The 24,079-nt window shown below is 44.7% G+C and overlaps 1 protein-coding gene across 6 annotated transcripts in view; it reads left to right on the forward strand.

Moving 5' to 3' along the window:
* Positions 1 to 24,079, forward strand: part of FAM168B (family with sequence similarity 168 member B) — a 143,857-nt gene that overhangs the window by 113,964 nt on the left and 5,814 nt on the right. For 4 of the 6 annotated variants that reach the window (XM_075569474.1, XM_075569471.1, XM_075569475.1 and 1 more), the window contains 4 exons: positions 6,227 to 6,369; positions 10,369 to 10,401; positions 12,249 to 12,426; positions 12,768 to 12,893. In XM_075569474.1, coding sequence (XP_075425589.1) covers positions 6,227 to 6,369; positions 10,369 to 10,401; positions 12,249 to 12,426; positions 12,768 to 12,880 — 467 coding nt within the window. In that variant the 3' untranslated portion in view covers positions 12,881 to 12,893. Of the gene's footprint in view, positions 1 to 6,226; positions 6,370 to 10,368; positions 10,402 to 12,248; positions 12,427 to 12,767; positions 12,894 to 24,079 lie in introns of those variants that run through there. The other 2 variants (XM_075569473.1, XR_012787906.1) reach the window with 2 other exon arrangements.

Here is a 24,079-nt window from a genome sequence, read left to right on the forward strand (position 1 = left end):
GACCAGCTCGCAAGGATTCCCCTGCTGGTGGGGAACTCGCTACATTGCCGCCCGCGCCAACGAGCGCAGCGGGACCGAGGCCTTACATGTGTGTGTAGCCTGGGGGTTTTAAACACCTTGATTATGCAGCTGGGTCAGACTAATTAAGCAGCCCTTCTCCACTGAAAGTTTACCTCGTCACTGCTGCACTGCAAACTTAGACATATGTTTGCCAGGTATATGGCTGGTGACTTTCATTCACCCTGTCACAATGCCTTACAGTAGAAAGAAAAGATTCAAAGGGAAGTTACATACCTCTTGAGATTGAGATAACAGGTCTGTTCAATGCCACACCAAAAAAACTTCCATGGTTAAGGTTTAATAAAAGGCTGGTACAGTGGAATTTCTTGCATAAATGGAACAGAAAACCAAACCGGACCTCCGCATTGGTGGATAGACTAGGCAAAGCTGTGCAAAGGAAAGTCTCTTGAAGTCCCATGTGGAAGATTTTGACAACGGATGCAAGTTACATAAGATGGGGGCCCACTTCAAGGGTTATTTCGTCCAGGAGAAATAGAGCAGACCATGTTTTCTTCAGATAAATACTTTGGAATTGAAGATACATATACTACTGTAGCTTTCAAGGCAGTAATGTTGGGGAGCGCAGTTATCACCATAAAAATAAAACAAAAACACAACGTAGTGCAGATGGTCTTAAAGCAGGAGTTAATATGCTGTAGATGGTCTATGCAATGGAAACTCACATTTCACTGGCAAAATAATTCAATTTCCAAAACTCTGTTTGTTGGGCTGTTGTGAATTTCAAGATGAAATGTGAGGCTAATGGATCATCTGATGTCTGGTGGTCCGTCAATGGTATAGTGCAATATATACCCTAAAACTTTTATAAACACCCTAGGTAAAAAACACATACATAAAATTAAGTTGGTACTGGCATGTAGAACTATAGAAGCTATTCAGGAGTTTGTCTCTGCTGCCAAGCTCTGCCGTCTATGATCTGGCGTCTCTCTGCCTGCAATGCTTCGTGTCATCACTTCCGGTAATTGGTTAATAGAGCGGCGACAGAACACTGTGGGGATCCAACGGGCAGTCTCGACTCTACGCATTTCGCACAGTCATGGATAATGCGTCGAAATATCCTCAAATAACCGATCAGCGTACTGATAGGCTGAGTTATCATTAACTGGGATATAGTTCTCTTGACTAATACTGTGCAGCATATAAACAGTATTTCTACGATGGCATACCTATTTGATTTGTTAATGTTGCATATGCAGACATTAATCCTTATTGGTATAAAAACATCAGGTAGGCATTGTATTGAATCAACAAATATAGATATGAAAAAACATGAAATGGGGTACTTTATTCAGGATAAAAGAAAATTTTAAAAAAGATTAACTTTAGGGGGAGATAATAGCAAAAAAGTGTTTGGATACCTAATTTTGGGAACATTTTAAAATGATTATTATATTAGTCCATATGTAAAAATATACTGTGTATGTATATATTTATGTGTGTATGTATGTATAATATATATATATATATATATATATATATATATATATATATATATATATATATAACATTACAAATTATTGGAATGACTTGAAGGATATAAAGCTAATAAGTACTACAAAATGAAAAATGAAAAATTAATTTAACCTATATTATGGGCGACATTACATAGTTGTTGCCAGCAGGGGGAGCTTAGACTGCACCATTTTAATGTCACTCAGGCTCTGCATTGCTTACATGATGGTTTTGACAGGGCCCAGTCAGGTGTCTTCTTAAAAAAAAAAATGATATACTGTGTATATATATATATATATATATATGTAACGGTTTTTGTGGCCCGGCCTGACCCACCCAATCTCACATTGGCCCCTGTGGTCTAACCGGCCCCCATTACAGTGTGGTAGTGTCTGGTGGTGCACATGTTGGCAACAGGACTCCTGAGTCTCCCGCATGATGGTGTGTGGGGAGGACCCGTCCAGACAGGCAGCTGAGGTAGTGTGCTTAGTCTCACCTAGTTCCAGTGCAGCGCCTCCACCTCATCAGGGTCCCTGCGTCCGCAAGGGGATGATCCTGTTGAGGAACTCCTCCGTGGTGCTCCTCTCTGTACATTCACTCCACACATGTACACGAGAGGGTTTTTGAATGAGAACATCTTTATTGGTGATGTGGGCTAGCTGCCCCTCGCAGTAGAGTCTTAGCCACTCATTCTGTAGTCAGTGCCTCCCTTTAAAAGGTATCTCTCTCCTTAGATAGGGATTCCCTATCCCCGCAGGGATCACTGCCCTGTGCCAGGTCCCTGGACACAGTCTCCTCTGGGTCACTACAACATAACCCCCAGTCTCTTAGGCTAGTACTTGAACTTGGATGCAGATCTCTGACAGAACTCCTGCAGAACTCTGGCTGAACTGAACGTAGATCTGTGCAGAACTAACTTTAGGCTCAGTGCTGTGCCTTATGTATACTCTGGAAGCTGACACACCTCTGACATCACTAACCATGGAGTCAGAGCATGTGACTACTCCCATCCATACACAGGGCACTCCACCAGGGTGTGAGGGCAAACCTCCATGATTACTGCTGGCATGCCCACAACTTACCAGGCCTTACTGTCAGCAGGAGAGATGACTGTAGCCATTTTACATGTCCGCTACATATATATATATATATATATATATATATATATATATATATATATATATCAACCCCCTTATAACGCTGTGCTTGGGGTCCAAAGAATCACATCGCGCTTTAAGCGGATCGCGTTAGAAATAATGTGCAATTGTATGCATTGTACAATAAAGTATTTAAGGTACCAATACTCGTGTTGTAAAGTATTCATAAATACAAAAATTGAGAGCCACGCTTGCATCACGCTATAAGCGGATTCGCGTTGTAACGGATCGTGTTATAACGGGGTTGAGCTGTGTATATATATATATATATATATTTCTGTATATATATGTTCAGATCTGTGCGCTAGGCTCCTCCAAAGGGCCTTCTCATATCTCAATTGGTTAGTCATCATGCCCAGTGGTATCTGTCTTTGGTCCTGGAGGCTCTCATCGAAATCTTTACGATGGCAAGACAAGTAAGGAAATTACAGGCGATATAATGTAATTTACCTTATGACTATCCATAAAATTTAGTTTTTTTTTTTAGAATGGTTCCTCAATTCAGGCCAAAAGTTGTCCCCTCCTTTTCATATTAATCAGGAGCTGGTTCTACTATGTGTCCCAATCCATTAGTCTAACTTGAATAGCCTGGATGTATTTAAGAGCAGTTAAGTTTTTTATTTTGAGAAGACCAGCATTTTAAGAAAGATCGGCTATTTTTGTTTTACATTCTCGTCAATGGAACGGAAACAGCAGCACCAGTGTCTTCTATTTCTAGATGAATTACTGAATGCATCTGCAAAACTTGAGACAAATGGTCTTCGTGTATCTTTCCAGCTCTGCTCACCCTTTAGCAAGGTCATGGCCGCTGAGTGGAGAAAGCACGGACAGTGCCCTAAGAAATTTGCAGAGCCGTCACGTGTGGTCATCACCACAAGTTTATTAAATTCTATAACTTGCAAATTCACCATTCAGCTGAAGAAAAGTTTTAAGTGGTGGTTAAGACTAAATAGATAAATTGTCATGTCACTTTTTTTTTTTTCTAAGTTCATGTACTGCTTGGATACTTACCACAGGTGAGCTACTGCCAAGGGGGATGTAGAAGAGAAATACATTTACATTTTTTATATTTCCTTTTCTTAAAGTCCCACCCAGAAAATTATTGTTTTTGTATCTTTTAGCTTTGTTAAGGGAATACTGACAAAACAGGTTGTTCCATTTTCTAGTCGGTAATTAGATCTCCTACTCTCGTCGGAGGGAGGAGTGTTACCTCAGGCGAGATGCTGCCATAGAGGGGACTTGAAGATAAGCCAATATCAAAATTAAATCCATTTTCCTAGATGAAAAGGGACTTACCTGACATTTAAACATGACATGGGCCTTTGTTGAATAGCTGAGCATTTCAGAAACTGTGGAAATTTCTAAACAAATATTAAAAATCATGTTCTCTTTGTTCTGTGTAACAAAAAAAAAATTGAAGGAAGACTTGTGCAGAGGCAATGAAGATGTGCATATTGAGTCCCATAGTCATTATGTTATGAAGCAGTTTTCCCCCTGTGCCGGAGAATATTTTTGTCCCATTTGAATAGAGTAGTTGTCTTATCCAGGAAGACTGTTTCCCTAGCATACTAAATGCCGACTAGAGAGCGAGCCCAGAAAAGTGTAGGGGAAGCAGAAAACTCCTGGTTTGTTTCAGTCGTGTATTCCGCAAATACACCTAATCTTTCTATCTAGTCTCCATTAGCAGTTGCTTGGATGACTACTACGAAGTCATAGAATCCAATTTCAAGTAAAATTTGGCAAAATGGTAAAAAGTATATGCATGAGCAGTTCTAATTTATTTGGGATAGGAATTTTGTCTCTATAGTGCCACACATGAAGTTAGTGAAACTTTCTCCCCAACAAAATTAACTTTCCCATGGCCAGAATTGTAAATGTTTTAACTATACAGTATACCAAATGGTTTAACATTTTATGGTTTAACCCTAGAAGATCCAAGGCTTATTAAATATTGTGTGCGCTACTGAATTAAGTGGTATGATTTCATTTTATTCTGTGTTTTAAACATTGGAATTTTAAAGTTAACAGTTCATTGACATCAGTTGTAACTCAAAGTATTGATCAAAGAATGAAAAGCTTGAAACTGTATTTTGATATTCCCCTTTCAGTGCAAATAAGACTGCATTATGTTTTTGTAGCTAGTTTTAAATCAAAAAGATAATTTAAACATGGCTAGATTTTGTTATTAGTGTTGTACTGCGTAGTACTTTTTAAAAAAAATGGGTAACGGGTACCCTGCCAAAATCAATTGTTCTTCCCGGCTGGGTACCCAGTTGGCACTTACCTGCAGGGTGGAGGAAGACCGCGGCGACATCTATGAAGAGCAGCAGAGGTCCAGTGGCACTGTCGGCATCAGAAGTGGGTATTCAGCCGGCGTGGGAGCAGCAGGAATCCATTAGGCCTGGGACATAGTGCCCAAAACAGTGCGGAGGCGCGCTGAGGCTCAGGGAAAGCGATGCTTTCCCTGGCCTAACCAGCGCGCCGTCTGGGGACGGGCCAGTGACATCACGGAACTGGTCCTCCCTCATTGGGCGAACCGCTCACGTGACCGGCCCTGCGCTCCGGCGAGCGCCAAATCTGAAGACTCGGTGAGACACACGCTTCAGCAAGTGTGCAGAAGCGTGCGCGAGCCCCTGCTAAAGCCACTCTCATTGCGGCAGTAGGGGCTCTGCCGAGCAGCAGCGCGCCTAAGCACGGGTCAGCGCATAAGCGCTGACCATGACCGAGGCCTTAAACAGCACAGCAGATAGCGGTGTGAGCCAGGGAACCTCGTGACCGGAGCAGGAGCGTTCCTATTGGACAGCCGGCTGTACTGTGTAATGGAGTCCTGCTCCTCCCACGCCGGCTGAATACCCACTTATGCCATCGCCACAGGACCTCTGCTGCTCTTCATAGAGGTCGCCGCGGGCTTCCTCGCCTTCCGTTGCTGGCTGCAGGTAAGTGATGTGATTATTTTCAGCTACTCTGACATTACTCGGCGCCGGGTATTACCCGGCACAGGGCCCATTTCTCAGTTGCAGGGTCCAGGTAACTGGAAAAGCTCCGGGTACTCGGTACATCGCTATTTGTTGTCATAAAATGAAGAGTTGCATTTTGTGTGTACTTCTATGTTGGAAATCATTGCAAACTTCTGTTACTTTGTCAGTCTAACAAGTCTGGCTAAAGCCTAGTCCCCAAGTTGTGGTTTCTGCAGCCATGCAGCGCAGCAGCACTGAAAGCACATTGAGATAGGATGTCACTTTATAGTGTTGCTTCTATATACTGTATGGAAGAGAGGCTATACGGCAGTTTCCTGCACTACGTAATTCCAGCATCCGAAGGTTTAGAAACGTTTGTCTTTTTATATCTAGAACAAAATTAAATTCATGTTCCATGTCTGTGGTGACTAAAAGAACATATTTATGCAATGCTTGAAACGCGTACATATATGAAATGCATGTTGTATAAATATTATTAAGCACACCTATATTGACATTTGATGGTAAGGAAAACTGTTTTGTTTACCATTTCGGTGCTGAATCCTTTTTCTTTGCTAGGATACACACCAGGTACGCCATACAAAGTGTCATGTTCGCCCACCAGCGGTGCTGTGCCACCCTATTCTTCATCCCCAAATCCTTACCAGACTGCAGTATACCCAGTACGAAGTGCCTATCCACAGCAAAACCCATATGCACAGGTAAATAAATGCATTTATTTATGCTATGTTTTAATTGTACTAATGAATTACATTTTCCTGAAGTTATTTTCGTATTAAAGCTATTCTACTTCCTTGGCTTCATTACCAAAAGCTTGTGACATAATGAGTGCAAAAGAAATTAATATCCAGACATCCTTGGTGAGGCGGAGAGCAGTCTTTTTTGTGGGGGAACCAAATATGGAACAAACAACCTTCTTTTGAAAAAACGTGAAAGTTAATGGTTAATACTGAATTGTAGGCTTCCTGCAGCATATTCAATATAATTTTGAAATAAGCCTTTTTTGTGTATCATGAAGAGATTTAAAGCTGCAGTTCAAGTTGCCGTTTTTTAGTTAATTTTTTTTCCCCCATTGAATATGTGCATCAATACAATCTGCACACTGACAAGTGATTAGCAAAGCTGCAGATCGACTGTTCTCCTGTAATCAATCACTTTGCTCTGAGTTATTTAATTCAGTTCTTGCACAGCATTGTGGGCAATGTAGTTCATGGAATATGATTTAACTGGGCAGTTACAAGATACAATTGGTGCACAGCTAGAGAGAGGGCGGGGGTCAAGAGCCAGAGCCTTTCAGAAGGGGAAGGGGGCTGTCACTTTGGAAATGCTTCCTACATTAGAAACATTAAAAATGTCTTTAAAACATTGCTTTTTTTAAAATGCTACAAGTATTTTCTCGCAGTACAAAACTGATTTATTAAAATAAACACAGGTAGGATATTGCTTGAACTGCTGCTTTAAAGGAAACCAAGAACGCACGTGCTTTTTTTTTTGTTTGTATGTATGTATTGACCCCAACAGCTCTCCTGCTAAAACTATGAAGTCTGAAGTTGCTATACGTATACCATCAAAAAAATGTATAAAAACACAACATATGGGGCGCAGACAATGAAACAAAAATGAAAATGCAATTTATTATAACAAAGTTGAATAAAAGATCACTCACATAAATGCTGTTTAGCAAATGTTCTGGATGCCTGCTGCTGGAGTCCTTATGAGTTCTGTTAGTGGAGAACTGCTGTATGCCTACTGCTTGCTGCTGTTTTACTGTGTCTGATTCCTGGGTGCACTGCGATGTCTGTCAGGGTGGTTTGGGTTTGGTGAAGCATGCAACGGCCCCTGTTCGTCCACAAGGGTTGTTCTGGTGCTCTGTCTCTGCTCTCCGCTCCCTTCGCTGTGGTTCCGTGACGTCATCCTCTGGTTGCAGGAAATCCCATCCGATACTGTAGCAAATGCTGAATCCCTTCAGACACTGTGGCAAGCAGATCTGTTACGGCTGCGTGTTCTCGCCTCAGCTGTGAACTGCCGTTTTACCTGAACAAGGGTTCCAATAATGCTGCTGGCAGGCTACTTCTCCGCGTATGTGCTGCTGCACAATCCAACGCGTTTCCTCCACGTAACTGTGGCTCCGTCAGGGATGGGGTACATCTAAAACTGGCACACCATTTATAGGAGACACCTGATGCTTTAATTTGTTAAATATGTCATTATTTGGCACAGTAATTAGTTGATTGTATTCTGGATGTGGCCACTTAGTTGCCTCATTGTGATATAGTAGGTATCTCCTTTAAATTCATATAATTTTTTTTCTACATTTGTTTATATGCAATGTGGCCCAGTCATAATGTGACCAATTTAGACTTTAGATATAATAAAGTTAATGTGTTGCAAGTGTGAATATATGGTTGCCAGTCTTTTTTCTATCAGTGGTTTTCTTCTTGCATATTTAGTGACTCTGCTTTGTGCATACTAAGCTCTAGTGAGGACAGATAATAAACCAATACTAATCAATACATAAATGATTTGCTGTATGAGTTATAGATATCCTTTAAAATTCTCGTTTCCGAGGTGATGAACTCTAAATTTCTAATATTATACATATATGATGCACATTAAAACGAGACTATTATTAAAGTATAAAAAGCTGCATACATTTTTTATTAAAATCATACACCACAATATAAGAAGTTTTGAATCGTTCATTGTAAAATAATCAAATTTTAAGTTCTTAAGTAAATCCTAAAATAACAATGAATTGTTGGTATACAATGCAATATACAGAGAAAAAAAAGGATAAAAATATACAATATTGTCACTGGGAACTATAGATGTGGTCATGGAAGATGTTTGACCTGTCCGTAAGTTCTGAATAAAATAAAGGTATTCAGTTCCACAGTAACAAATGAGACATTTGCAGGGCATATAACCTGCAACACACCTATGTGGTATATATGCTCACGTGCAAATGTGGCCTGCAGTACATTGGCCGCACAATGAGACCTATGAAAGAAAGATTTTTAGAACATAGGAGGAATATACTCAAAGGGTTCTTCGGACACGGGGTCTCACGCCACTTTGCATATAAACACAATAAAGACCCAACAGATCTAAAAATTATGGGCCAATAGAACAGATTAAAGAAGGGATAAATTAGGAAACTTTAGAAGACAGGAGACCTATTGGATCTTTAAACTCCAAACCCTGTATCCAGGAGGATTGAACGAAGAATTGGATCTAGCAGCCTTCCAATAAGCGGGGGAGCAATGGTGTAGATTATGCAATAAAGGGATTATAAAACAAAACAACCCCCCCACCCCTTTTCCATAACTTAAAAATTGATTATTTTACAATGAACGGTTCAAAACTTCTTATATTGTGGTGTATGATTTTAATAAGGAATAAATGTATGCAGATTTTTATACTTTAATAATTGTCTCGTTTTAATATGCATCATATATGTATAATGTTAGAAATTTAGAGTTTATCACCTCGGGAACTAGAATGTTAAAGGATATCTATAACTCATACAGCAAATCATTTATGTATTGATTAGTATTGGTTTATTATCTGTCCTCACTAGAGCTTAGTATGCACTAAGCAGAGTCACTAACTATGCAAGAAGAAAACCACTGATAGAAAAAGACTGGCAACCATATATTCACACTTGCAACACATTAACTTTATTATATCTAAAGTCTAAATTGGTCACATTATGACTGGGCCACATTGCATATAAACAAATGTAGAAAAAAATTATATGAATTTAAAGGAGATACCTACTATATCACAATGAGGCAACTAAGTGGCCACATCCAGAATACAATCAACTAACTAGTGTGCCAAATAATTACATATTTAACAAATTAAAGCATCAGGTGTCTCCTATAAGTGGTGTGCCAGTTTTAGATGTACCCCATCCCTGACGGAGCCACAGTTATGTGGAGGAAACGCGTTGGATTGTGCAGCAGCACATACACGGAGAAGTAGCCTGCCAGCAGCATTATTGGAACCCTTGTCCAGGTACAACGGCAGTTCACAGCTGAGGTGAGAACACGCAGCCGTAACAGATCTGTTTGCCACAGTGTCTGAAGGAATTCAGCATTTGCTACAGTATCGGATGGGATTTCCTGCAATCAGAGGATGACGTCACTTCTGGTGACGTCACGGACCCACGTGGACACAGCGAAGGGAGCACAGACAGAGCACCGGAACGACTCTTGTGGACGAACAGGGGCCGTTGCATGCTTCACCAAGCCCAAACTACCCTGACAGACATCGTAGTGCACCCAGGAATCAGACACAGTAAAACAGCAGCAAGCAGTAGGCATACAGCAGATCTCCACTAACAGAACTCATAAGGACTCCAGCAGCAGGCATCCAGAACATTTGCTAAACAGCATTCATGTGAGTGATCTTTTATTCAACTTTGTTATAATAAATTGCATTTTAATTTGTTTCATTGTCTGCGCCCCATATGTTGTGTTTTTATACTTTTTTTTTTTTTAGTTATTATAAATGGATTGATGATCCTGGAATTGGGGCAGCACTCAAAGTTGTACAAACCATCAAAAATTTAAAGAGGTGGACACTGCAGCTTGGAACAGAACCCAACAGACTCACTTCACCATCTCTTTATATGGATTTTATTTTATATTTTGTTTAAAGCCAAGTGTATGCTGCTGCTTTTTTTTCTTTTATAGAAGGGTACATCTAACAGTGGTTTTTATGAAGTTGTAAGTATTTAAGTATTTTTGGCACAGTTGTTTGTGTGTTATTATTATTATTTATTATTATCTGAACATTTTTTACTTATACAGTATGCCCTATTTACACTCTCTAACAAGATGGTTACAATGACACACATAGCATAAAAAAAACGAAGTCATTATAAGAGCACCATCGTTCACCTACTGTAGGTGTTCAAATTTTTTGTTCTATATGTATACCAAACTGAATTTCGGATAAGATTATGACTAATTTGTCACAAGTATTGCTTCCCTAAGCCATTATTTCTTTTTCAATGATTTGATTTTCAGATCTCAGAATTTCTCATGCTGGAGTATTTTTGCAATGAGTTGTAATTTTTCTCTGATGAAAGCAATTTGCTGACCTACTACTTGTTTAAATTGGTTGACATTAAATATATCCTTAATCCCCAAACCAAAGCCCCTTAAACCACACAGACCACATGAATTGGCTAAAGGATGAATAAAGTGCACTTTTGAAGTATATTTTCTTACTAGCTGAGGTACCCGGCGTTGCCCGGGAGTATAATTTCCCGCTCCCCCCCCCCCTCTCTCTCCTCTCCCCCTGTCTGTTTCTCCACTCCCCCTGTCTGTTTCTCCGCTCCCCCCTCTCTGTTTGTGTCCCCCCCCCCCCCTGCGCAGCTTCGTTCCTCCCCCCTACAGTGTTCTACACACACACACACACTGTCCCCCCCCCCCACACACTGTCCCCCCCCACACACACACTGCCCCCCCCACACACCCACACACACACTGTCCCCCCCCACACACATTTTCCCCCCACTCACATTTTCCCCCCACACACACATTTCCCCCCCACATACACACTTCCCCCCCCCCACACACACACTGTCCGTCCCACACACACTGTCCGTCCCGTCCCCCCACACACACACACTGTCCCCCCCCCCACACACACACACACACACACTGTGTCACGTTCCCCCCTCCCACACACACACTAAGCCCCCTCCCCTGTAATTGGAGTGGTGGCTGCAGCGTCTGTTAGTGGAGTGACCGTAGGGAGAGGGGGTTGGAGGGGGAGAGGTGAGGACGGCGCCGAGGAGCGACGGGTGGGAGTGGAGTGACCGGAGGGAGGGGGGTTGGTGGGGGAGAGGTGAGGACGGCGCCGAGGAGCGGCAGGTGGGAATGGAGTGACCGGAGGGAGGGGGGTTGGAGGGGGAGAGGTGAGGACGGCGCCGGGTGGGAGTAGAGTGACCGGAGGGAGGGGGGTTGGTGGGGGAGAGGTGAGGACGGCGCCGAGGAGCGGCGGGTGGGAGTGGAGTGACCGGAGGAAGGGGGGTTGGTGGGGGAGAGGTGAGGAGCGGCGGGTGGGAGTGACCGGAGAGAGGGGGGTTGGTGGTGGGGGAGAGGTGAGGCCTGCGCGGTAGTGGCGTGACTGGGGGAGGGAGGTTGGTGGTGGGGGAGGGATGAGGCCTGTGCCGAGGAGCGGCAGAGGTGTGTGGGGGGTGAGGAGTGTGGGTTCGCCAAGTTGTTCTCCTTAGGTTCCAACTGCAAGTGAGATGGTCCTTGCAATGTGAGGGGGGAGGGGGAGGTGGGGCTGGTGGCGGGTGCGCCATGGCCAATGACAGGGGGAACACAGGGCGAATCACACAGGGGGAAGACATACACACACAAACATTATTTGAGACTTATAGATATAGATTTTGATCATTAAAAGGTGTGGTTTTTTTTTTTTTACCTTTTAAACCGTTTTTGTTGCAGTCACATTTTCAGACTTTATTGGCTGTGCTTTTTATACAGTGCACAGCGGAATGTTACAAAAAGCTATGATGGTTTAATGGATTAACATTTAAAACATTTTCTATCCACAGCAAGGTGCTTACTACACACAGCCTTTGTATGCAGCACCCCCTCATGTAATTCATCATACTACAGTTGTGCAGCCTAATGGTATGCCAGCAACAATGTATCCTGCTCAAATTCCACCACCTAGAGGCAATGGCGTGGCTATGGGGATGGTCGCTGGAACCACAATGGCGATGTCGGCAGGTATCATTTCATGTTGGTCTCCCATGGATTCTTTTGTTCTCTAGAATTGGACATGACACTAAAAGGCGTAGCAGCAGTGATTTGGTTATCAAGTAGCGAATTGCATTTTGGTGCTGGAACAAATGCTGAGTCACTTTAGTCCCGTTTTTTTAATGCGTAACGTTAGGTGCATATAAATGTCTACTTTTCAATGTGTTGCTTAAGAATTGTCAAATAATTGTTGGGCATCTTTGGTTAGATAGCCTCAGTATGTTATCATTGCATTACAGTGGACTGGTAGGATATTTAATTTTTTTTTCATACATTTTACAGATTAATTTAATTCCACTTTTGTTTCATAGGTACTTTGTTGACAACCCATTCGCCAACACAAGTAGCTCCTCATCAAGTTACTATGCCTGCATATCGGCCTCCAGGAACCCCAACTTATAGTTATATTCCCCCACAATGGTGATCAGCCTGCCAGTGTAAGTGATAATCTGAGTAACGTTCTTGGACTGTTATGGGGCATCTCATACATTACTTTTATAGTACAGAAAAGCTTAATCGTTTGGCTGCCAGTGCCACGGCCCCTCTGGCACTCGCGATATCGTGACCGATGACTGAAGAGGAAGAGTCATCCCCCTTCTGTCCACCATCCGTTCAGATCGCGTCTGGGTGCCATCTCCTTTTAGTAGCTAAAAACGTGCTCTTTTTCGAAGTCATAAGGCACTTGGGATTCAGAACCCATGACGTAGCTATGTCCTAGGTCACTCAATGGGTTAAGATCTAATATTTGGTACCTATTTGTGAAATCTATTTGTTGCAAAATCTATTTGTATATTCATGAAAGCACTAATATTTTTAAATCCATCCTATCCTTCCCTTTTTTATAACCCACATATTTGGTGTTCATGCACTGAGCGACCAAGCGACCAAGACCAGAGTCGTAAAATAGTCGGTAACCTGGTTCCAGAAAAATTCTGATTGTTAAATGACTTTTGTCAGGATTACAAGCCACTACTGTACATTAAAACATGTCAGAATGTGTTAATTCCACGGTTGCATGACATTACCATTTCTGTTCAACTCGCCAGCAAGGAATTTGCCGGTGGATATTTTTTGCCCAAATCAAGGATAACCATTGATTGTGTGTGATATTTTTTCAAATATAAAGGATTTATGAATGATTTGGTCATGTACCAGGAATTTCTGGTTTCCATGTGTTTATATTTAATATTGAAGTGTATATATTTTTAAATGTTTTTATTTAGATATTGATATTATCTGGAATGTCCTGATGTTTCATTACTTTTGCGGCATTTGTATGGTTTTAAAAGACATACACAGGCTACACTGGTATTTATGAAAGGGGGAGAAACAAGTGTGTGTGTGTATATAGTTATGGTGGGTGAAAAGGGCAAAAAGAAACCTCCACTGTATTGCATATAGCAAATAAAAAGATCACTTGTGAGCTATAAAACACCTCTTAGGCAGGTCTGCAACCCTGCCTTTCACCATTATCACCCAGCATACAGTGCTTCCTCTGCAGCAAGGGATTCTGGGAAATGATATGCAAATGAGCACGCAATGTGTCACCTTTTTGTTTTTGACATTGAGTGGGCAGGAGCAGAGGCAGTTACATTTGGCGGTGGGTTGGAGGGAGGCAGTGACTGGCAGTGACTGGGTGGGTGGGAGGCGGTTGGCAGTGACTGGGTGAGTGTGTGACAGTGTCTGGGTGGGGTGGGTGATTTACCTTGACCGGGTGGGTGCTGCTTTCTGACGCCAGACGCTTCCCCCCCTGCTCCTGATATCCCCGCGGCAATTGGCTTGGGTGGGAGGTGGGCTCGGTGGAGGGGCACGTGGGGCAGGAGGCGCGTGCGGGGGAAGCGGTGTTGGCACTTCCCCTCCGTCCCATGTTGGGAGTGGCAGGGACGCGGGAGGGTGAACGGTGTGGGGCGACTGGAGGTGAGGTGCGATGCGGCGTGGCTCTCACATGGTATGAGGAGGCTGTGAGTGTGGACCAGTACTAATCAACAATTTTATATTTTTGGGATTCTCGATTGAGCATAACAACGCGGGCAAAATAAATTGTCATTTATTTCCTTTATAGACAAACGCACGACAACCTCAGAATACACTTAATAATCACTTACTGGGATGGGGAAACAAAATAAATTGTCCATTGAACGAAAGATGAAGAAACAAAGTCTCTGGGTTACAATCCTTTTGGCTAGAGCGCAACTTTCCTGCCTGATATTTCCGCCAAATGTAAAAAGTTTGTTCTGGTTCATTGATTGGGGTTCGTTCTGAGATTCCCAGCGCTAACGAATTCCTGAAGTAGGGGTAGATCCTTGGTTACGATGTTTTAACCCCTTGAGTTCTGGAACCGCTGTACTTGGACGGGATCTTGAACCACGCTTGAAGAAATCATGAATCACACAGGGGATAGCTCGGCAGGCAGGTTTATAGGGTTTACAGCCCTATCCCTAACATGTGTGCCCAATCCCCTCCGTGGGAACATTTAACCTACCAATCCCCGATTTGCCCGGAGTTTGCAGAACAGGCAAAAAAGGCTTTCCGGTTTGCAAAGCGCATGTGTCAGCCTGACACCTAGGCGGTTTACCATACCGGGGTCCACCCCTTACCTGGTGACTCTCAGTCTGGGGTTTGGTCACAAAGTGTGAATGGCCCATGCTGAGTACCGGTATCTGGCACTCAGCAACATTCCGGCCATTTTCACACTTTGGATCTCTGAGGCTTTTCAACTCCGGACTTCACTAGACTAAGAGGCTCCCACTTAGCAGGGGCTCTTTGAAGTACAGTGAGGAAAATACCCTCCGCTCATTTACCCTTGGCATATTTGCATGCTAAAGGATTTTTCCCGGGCTTACAGAAAAAAGCTTTCCTGCCTGTCCATTTAAAACCAGTAAAATACATTTAATTAATAAAATAGGTTCTGCTTGTGCCACTGGAATAAATTTTATATGTGGGTGCATGGTTTCTTTATTCTGAGCTGCACTCCAAAAATTAGAGTGCTAGCCCACTCTGTTCGCAAGTTAGCTTACTTAATTGAAAAGGCTATGATGTGAGGTCTGTGGTTAACCTAGTTCTCTCATCAATATACTTTCCCCCTTTCAAGTTAAGACGCCAACAAGGCAAGGGATACATTTTGACAGAACCACTTCAGTTTAAACCGCAAACCACTTATTCACTTAACCTTGCTGTTGCGAGTTCAAGAGCTCAGAAATGGATACCTATGCTTCAAAGCGGCCCTCCCATACACAGCCTCGCGTCTTCAATCAGCGCCATCTTGTGTCTGAAAACCAAGTGGCACAGTTTGCATTCATTCTTGTTACCACAGTCAGGGAATAGACTGCAAAATGGAGACAAGAAAGGTGGTGTAGGGGAAAACACAGCAGGGTGATGCACATACATTTAACCTCTTCACTCCCAATGTGATTTAGGGTTAATCAGCCGGGTATAATGCCTTTGTTAATGGCCCGATTAACCCTTTCATCGCCACAGTGAGGGCGTGTGTATTTGACGTCTCCCCACCCCGCAGGCCAATCACAGCGTGAGCCGCCGCAACCTCACAAACCCACACACAACCACACTTTCAGTTTTATATAAATATATATATATATTTATATATATATATATATATATATATATATAGAGAGAGAGAGAGAGAGAGAGAGAGAGAGAGAGAGACCATACGATACCGGTTGCAACACAACATCAAGGGACAGCACGCAGGTAAGTAAATCATGAATTTTCTATATTTGATAGAAGACACAAAAATCCAGAAAAACTTATATACGGTACAGTGCCTAAATATACATGTATAAATAACTAATAAATAAAATGGTCTTTTAGTTTAACATTTTGGCCAAATTGTTGTAAGCCCTTGAGCCAACTGCACGGCAGACCACGTTTCAAGGGTCCCTAACACTAATATAGATTATTAATAACCTGTGCATTGCCAGGAAGAATGATTTATAATAAATCTGTCAATATTAGTTGCAAAAGTTCTAAGTCTGATTGAAGCTTTTATTAACCTGTACATTACCAGGAAAAGTGCACACCTCTGTGAAACTTATATGCTTATATATATGTTGTGGGTATTTTGGGGGTTCAATATGAGCTTGTAGGTGTTCTGTATGATATATATATATTATATATATATATAATATGCAACGTGCAAGTGTATAATGAATTAGTAAATTAATTAGTGAATAATCCTAATTGTGCAAAGGCAATGAATTATAAAATATAAAAGGAAGAAATATAGAATATAGAACCAGTCCTTTCAAATAGTCCAACAAATGATGGGAATAGAAAACTGGTGCGAGGTTCTCCGGCTGCTCTCAAAGGGGATGAACCACATCCGATGGGAACCTAGAGGAAAAAGAGAGGAGAGAGCGCATGCCCCATAGTGTAAAACCGTACATTTATTGTTGGGAAGGAAGGGGAGGGGAAAGAAAATCACTCACAAGGGTATGTAAAATATAAGCAGTTTGTGAATATATCACCACCAGTCCGGTAAGTCCGAGATAGGATCCGTAGTTCCAATCAGCCTCAATGGTAGAGAGGGGCAGTGGTCCGTGCAGGAACCCAGGGGTGCCTCAGATATTCACAAAAAGCATTTTAAGTCCCAGAGAATGTCTCCTGAGCTGGATGGCCTCAATGCTGTTCCACGCTCGATCTGGCCTCTTCGTGCGCATGCGTGATGACGTAGTGTCGATGTGTAATGACACTCCCTGATGCGTTTCGTCGCACATGGCCGACCTTTTCAAAGGGGAAGTCACTTTTGAATAATCTTTCTCACTGTACAATGATGGACTTTAAATTTTTTGAAAATGGCCTTATAACCCTTCCCAGATTTATGGGCAGCAACAATTGCTTCTCTAAGATCATTGCTGATGCCTTTCCTCCTTGGAATTGTGTTAACACACACCTGAATGCTCCAGACCAGCAAACTGCTAAAACGTTGCCTTTTATACAGTAGAGGTGGTCACACTTGCTGATGATCAATTAATCAATGTCAATTCCTATGGAAGCAGTAAGTAAATAAATCATGACACGGTGTAATATGTCATGTGTTGTTGTTCACCTGAGGTTGTATTTACCTAATTTTCAGACCTGCTAAAGAACAGATGATTGTTATTATGTCCTGATATGTAAAACCATAGAATTCAAAGAGGGTGTACTTTCTTTTTCACACGTGTGTGTGTGTGTGTGTGTGTGTGTGTGTGTGTGTGTGTGTGTGTGTGTGTGTGTGTGTGTGTGTGTATGTATATATATATATATATATGTGTGTGTGTGTTCGACAAATCACCCAAAAATCTACTAGCCCAACCAAAAAATCTACTCGCCCCTAACCCCGCCCCCAACCCGCTTTAAAATAAAACACATTTAATAAATTTCTAGTCAGAACAACATTCATTTTTGACATAAATTTATTTATTGTATTACATTGTGTGTGTGTGTGTGTGTGTGTGTGTGTGTGTGTGTGTGTGTGTGTGTGTGTGTGTGTGTGTGTGTGTGTGTGTGTGTGTGTGTGTGTGTGTGTGTGTGTGTGTGTGTGTATGTGTATGCCGGATCTTACCTGATCCGCAGTCCCTCAATGTCCAGGTACCCTCATTCCCGCAATGTTATACATTGGAGGGGAGGTGTTCCCTGCCTGTCTTCTGGGTTAGGGGGGGTTCCGATGTCTTCCGTGTGAAGCTTGAGTCAGATCTGGAAGAAAGCAGTATAGGGCAGTTAAGATTTCGGTGTAGTATAGGGCAGTTAAGATATATAGGGTAAATAAGAGATCCAGATCCAGAGTGTGAGTGACAGAGAGAGAGAGAGTGGGGGAGAGAGTGAGTGTGGGGGAGAGAGAGAGAGAGTTTGGGGGAAAGAGAGTGTGGGGGAGAGAGAGAGAGAGAGTGTGGGGGAGACAGGAGAGAAACGGTGGGTGACACACAGAGGGTGGGTGATACACAGAGAGAGAGAGGCTGGGTGAGTGGCTGGGTGGGAGTGGCTTGAGTGGCTTGAGTCAGATCTGGAAGAAAGCAGTATAGGTTATTTCGGTGTAGTATAGGGCAGTTAAGATATATATAGGGTAAGTAAGATATCCAGTTCCAGAGTGTGAGACAGACAGAGAGGGGGTGAGAGAGAGGGGGCGAGAGAGATAGAGGGCTTGATTGGGTGGGGTGACGGGGTGATTAGGTGGGGTGATTAGGTGGGGTGACTGGGTGGGGGGGGGTAATTGGGTGGGGTGATGTGACACTTCTGGTATCCTACACACACACACACACACACACTCCCATGCGCGCACGCACACACTCTCTCTCTCCCCCCCTACACACACTCCCATGCACTCTCTCTCTCTCTGTCCCACCTACACACACACACACTCTCCCATGCACTCTCTCTCTCCCCCCTACACACACACACACTCCCCTCCCCCCCCCCCTCTCTACACACCTTGGGATCGCTGTGGTCTCCCCCGGAGAGCGCCATATCCCACGGAGAGAGGGAGAAGAGGCGGGGGCAGGCTGGGTGTCGCCCTCGGCGGCTGTCGCTGCGGGTCACCAGGTGTCAGACACGCCAGGACATGGGGGCGGCGGCAGCAGCCTCAGCTCTGTGGCTGTCGGTGGAGACCTTCCGGGACCTGGCGGAGCTGCCACGCGAGATCGGGAGTGAGTGGGGAGATTTGGGGTGTCGGGGGGAGATTGTGGTGATGGGGGGTCACGGAGGCCGGGAGAAATTGTGGTGAAGGGGGGTCACGGAGGCCAGGAGAGATTGTGGTGAGGGGGGTCACGGAGGCAGGGAGAGATTGCGGTGGGGGGGTCACAGAGGCCGGGAGAGTTTGGGGTGAGGGGGGGTCACGGAGGCCGGGAGAGATTGGGGTGAGGGGGGTCACGGAGGCCGAGAGAGATTGGTGTGAGAGGGGGGGTGGATGGCCCGATGGGAGGGGGTGGCGGATGGCCCAATGCGAGGGGGGGGGCGGATGGCCCAATGCGAGCCGGGGCGGATGGCCCGATGCGAGCCGGGGCGGATGGCCCGATAGGAGGGGGGGCGAATGGCCCGATGGGAGGGAGGGGTGGGCGACAGATGGCCCTGCAGGGGCCTGAGGCAGACAGGCGTGGAAGGGGCTGGCTGCCGGAAGGGGGAGGAGTGGAAGCGCTGAGGAGGGAAAGTTGCTGAGAGGCGGGGGAGGAGCGAAGGCACTGCTCAGAGAGCCGGAGGCGGGGTAATGTCCCCCAACAACATGAACCCGCCTCCGGCTTTTTTTTTTTTCTCCAGCGTGAGTGCGGAAAAAAAAGCAGCGCGAACGGGGGAAATTTAAAAAACACACGTGTGCTGCTTGGGCCAATATTTACTCGCTCGGAGGTTAAATCCACACGCCCTGGGCGTATAAATGTATATAATTGTCGAACACTGTATTTATATATATATATATATATATATAGGTGTGTGTGTGTGTGTGTGTGTGTGTGTGTGTGTGTGTGTGTGTGTGTGTGTGTGTGTGTGTGTGTGTATCTATATAAATGTAAATGCAACTGTATGCTCATCTGCATGTCTTAGGCAGGTCTGCAACCCAGCCTTTCACCATTATCACCCAACACACAGCACTTCCACTGCAGCAAGGGATTCTGGGAAATAACATGCAAATGAGCACACAGTGCCACTTTTTGCTTCAAAAACCATTTTTAACATGGTTCCCTATAGGCTTAAGCTTGCTGCATGGTCACAGCTTTGAGCACAGCCAGGGTTAAGGTGCATACCCAGAAAACCACCCACAGACAGCTGTTTCGACCTTAATGGGTCTCATCAGTGTGGGGTTGATACACACACACCACACACACACACACACACACACACACACACACACACACACACACGTGTGTGTATATATATATATACGTGTGTGTGTGTGTGTGTGTGTGTGTGTGTGTGTGTGTGTGTCTATATAAATGTAAATGCAACTGTATGCTCATCTGCATGTCTTAGGCAGGTCTGCAACCCAGCCTTTCACCATTATCACACAGCACTATATACAGCACTATATATATATATATATATATATATATATAAAAATGTAAATACAACTGTATGCTCATCTGCATGTCTTAGGCAGGTCTGCAACCCCGCCTTTCCCCATTATCACCCAACACACAGCACTTCCACTGCAGCAAGGGATTCTGGGAAATAACATGCAAATGAGCACACAGTGCCACTTTTTGCTTCAAAAACCATTTTTAACATGGTTCCCTATAGGCTTAAGCTTGCTGCATGGTCACAGCTTTGAGCACAGCCAGGGTTAAGGTGCATACCCAGAAAACCACCCACAGACAGCTGTTTCGACCTTAATGGGTCTCATCAGTGTGGGGTTGATACACACACACCACACACACACACACACACACACACACACACACGTGTGTGTATATATATATATACGTGTGTGTGTGTGTGTGTGTGTGTGTGTGTGTGTGTATATGCGTGTGTTTGTGTATATGCGTGTGTATACAGTGTTCGACAAATAACCCAAAAATCTACTCGCCCAACCAAAAAATCTACTCGCCACCTAGTCCCGCCCCCAACCCCGCCCCTAGTCCCGCCCCCAACCCCGCTTTAAAATAAAATATATAAATAAAATACATTTAATAAATTCCTAGTCAGAACAACATTCGTTTTTGACAAATGTATTTATTGTATTACATTATACTACAATTAGTCCTTGTTACGTGTGTGTGTGTAAATGTCGGATCTAGAATTAAAAGCCAGGTGTGAATGACTTCTTTCCTGAACCCCTTAACCAGTGTCTGGATGCCCCCGCTTCACAATATCTAAAGCAGCAATCCCACCTGGGATCTTACCTGATCCGCAGTCCCTCAATGTCCAGGTACCCTCATTCCCGTAATGTTATACATTGGAGGGGAGGTGTTCCCTATCTGTCTTCTGGGTTAGGGGGGGGTTCCGATGTCTTCCGTGTGAAGCTTGAGTCAGATCTGGAAGAAAGCAGTATAGGGCAGTTAAGATTTCGGTGTAGTATAGGGCAGTTAAGATATATAGGGTAAATAAGAGATCCAGATCCAGAGTGTGAGTGACAGAGAGAGAGTGAGTGGGGAGATTTGGGGTGTCGGGGGGAGATTGTGGTGATGGGGGGTCACGGAGGCCGGGAGAAATTGTGGTGAAGGGGGGGTCACGGAGGCCAGGAGAGATTGTGGTGAGGGGGGTCACGGAGGCAGGGAGAGATTGCGGTGGGGGGGTCACAGAGGCCGGGAGAGTTTGGGGTGAGGGGGGGTCACGGAGGCCGGGAGAGATTGGGGTGAGGGGGGTCACGGAGGCCGAGAGAGATTGGTGTGAGAGGGGGGGTGGATGGCCCGATGGGAGGGGGTGGCGGATGGCCCAATGCGAGGGGGGGGGGCGGATGGCCCGATGCGAGCCGGGGCGGATGGCCCGATGCGAGCCGGGGCGGATGGCCCGATAGGAGGGGGGGCGAATGGCCCGATGGGAGGGAGGGGTGGGCGACAGATGGCCCTGCAGGGGCCTGAGGCAGACAGGCGTGGTAGGGGCTGGCTGCCGGAAGGGGGAGGAGTGGAAGCGCTGAGGAGGGAAAGTTGCTGAGAGGCGGGGGAGGAGCGAAGGCACTGCTCAGAGAGCCGGAGGCGGGGTAATGTCCCCCAACAACATGAACCCGCCTCCGGCTTTTTTTTTTTTCTCCAGCGTGAGTGCGGAAAAAAAAGCAGCGCGAACGGGGGAAATTTAAAAAACACACGTGTGCTGCTTGGGCCAATATTTACTCGCTCGGAGGTTAAATCCACACGCCCTGGGCGTATAAATGTATATAATTGTCGAACACTGTATTTATATATATATATATATATATAGGTGTGTGTGTGTGTGTGTGTGTGTGTGTGTGTGTGTGTGTGTGTGTGTGTGTGTGTGTGTGTGTGTGTGTGTGTGTGTGTGTGTGTGTGTGTGTGTCTATATAAATGTAAATGCAACTGTATGCTCATCTGCATGTCTTAGGCAGGTCTGCAACCCAGCCTTTCACCATTATCACACAGCACTATATACAGCACTATATATATATATATATATATATATATATATATAAAAATGTAAATACAACTGTATGCTCATCTGCATGTCTTAGGCAGGTCTGCAACCCCGCCTTTCCCCATTATCACCCAACACACAGCACTTCCACTGCAGCAAGGGATTCTGGGAAATAACATGCAAATGAGCACACAGTGCCACTTTTTGCTTCAAAAACCATTTTTAACATGGTTCCCTATAGGCTTAAGCTTGCTGCATGGTCACAGCTTTGAGCACAGCCAGGGTTAAGGTGCATACCCAGAAAACCACCCACAGACAGCTGTTTCGACCTTAATGGGTCTCATCAGTGTGGGGTTGATACACACACACCACACACACACACACACACACACACACACACACACACACACACACGTGTGTGTATATATATATATACGTGTGTGTGTGTGTGTGTGTGTGTGTGTGTGTGTGTGTGTGTGTATATGCGTGTGTTTGTGTATATGCGTGTGTATACAGTGTTCGACAAATAACCCAAAAATCTACTCGCCCAACCAAAAAATCTACTCGCCACCTAGTCCCGCCCCCAACCCCGCCCCTAGTCCCGCCCCCAACCCCGCTTTAAAATAAAATATATAAATAAAATACATTTAATAAATTCCTAGTCAGAACAACATTCGTTTTTGACAAATGTATTTATTGTATTACATTATACTACAATTAGTCCTTGTTACGTGTGTGTGTGTAAATGTCGGATCTAGAATTAAAAGCCAGGTGTGAATGACTTCTTTCCTGAACCCCTTAACCAGTGTCTGGATGCCCCCGCTTCACAATATCTAAAGCAGCAATCCCACCTGGGATCTTACCTGATCCGCAGTCCCTCAATGTCCAGGTACCCTCATTCCCGTAATGTTATACATTGGAGGGGAGGTGTTCCCTATCTGTCTTCTGGGTTAGGGGGGGTTCCGATGTCTTCCGTGTGAAGCTTGAGTCAGATCTGGAAGAAAGCAGTATAGGGCAGTTAAGATTTCGGTGTAGTATAGGGCAGTTAAGATATATAGGGTAAATAAGAGATCCAGATCCAGAGTGTGAGTGACAGAGAGAGAGAGAGTGGGGGAGAGAGTGAGTGTGGGGGAGAGAGAGAGAGAGTTTGGGGGAAAGAGAGTGTGGGGGAGAGAGAGAGAGAGAGAGAGAGTGTGGGGGAGACAGGAGAGAAACGGTGGGTGACACACAGAGGGTGGGTGATACACAGAGAGAGAGAGGCTGGGTGAGTGGCTGGGTGGGGCAGGGGTGACTGACACTGACTGGGGCAGGGGTGACTGACACTGACTGGGGGTGGGGGGTGACTGACACTGACTGGGGGTGGGGGGGTGACTGACACTGACTGGGGGTGGGGGTGACTGACACTGACTGGGGCAGGGGTGACTGACACTGACTGGGGCAGGGGTGACTGACACTGACTGGGGCAGGGGTGACTGACACTGACTGGGGCAGGGGTGACTGACACTGACTGGGGCAGGGTTGACTGACACACTGGGGGTGGGGGGGTGACTGACACTGACTGGGGGTGGGGGGGTGACTGACACTGACTGGGGGTGGGGGGTGACTGACACTGATG

The sequence above is a fragment of the Ascaphus truei genome, chromosome 14, assembly GCF_040206685.1.
Source record: "Ascaphus truei isolate aAscTru1 chromosome 14, aAscTru1.hap1, whole genome shotgun sequence".
Lineage (NCBI taxonomy): Eukaryota > Metazoa > Chordata > Amphibia > Anura > Ascaphidae > Ascaphus > Ascaphus truei.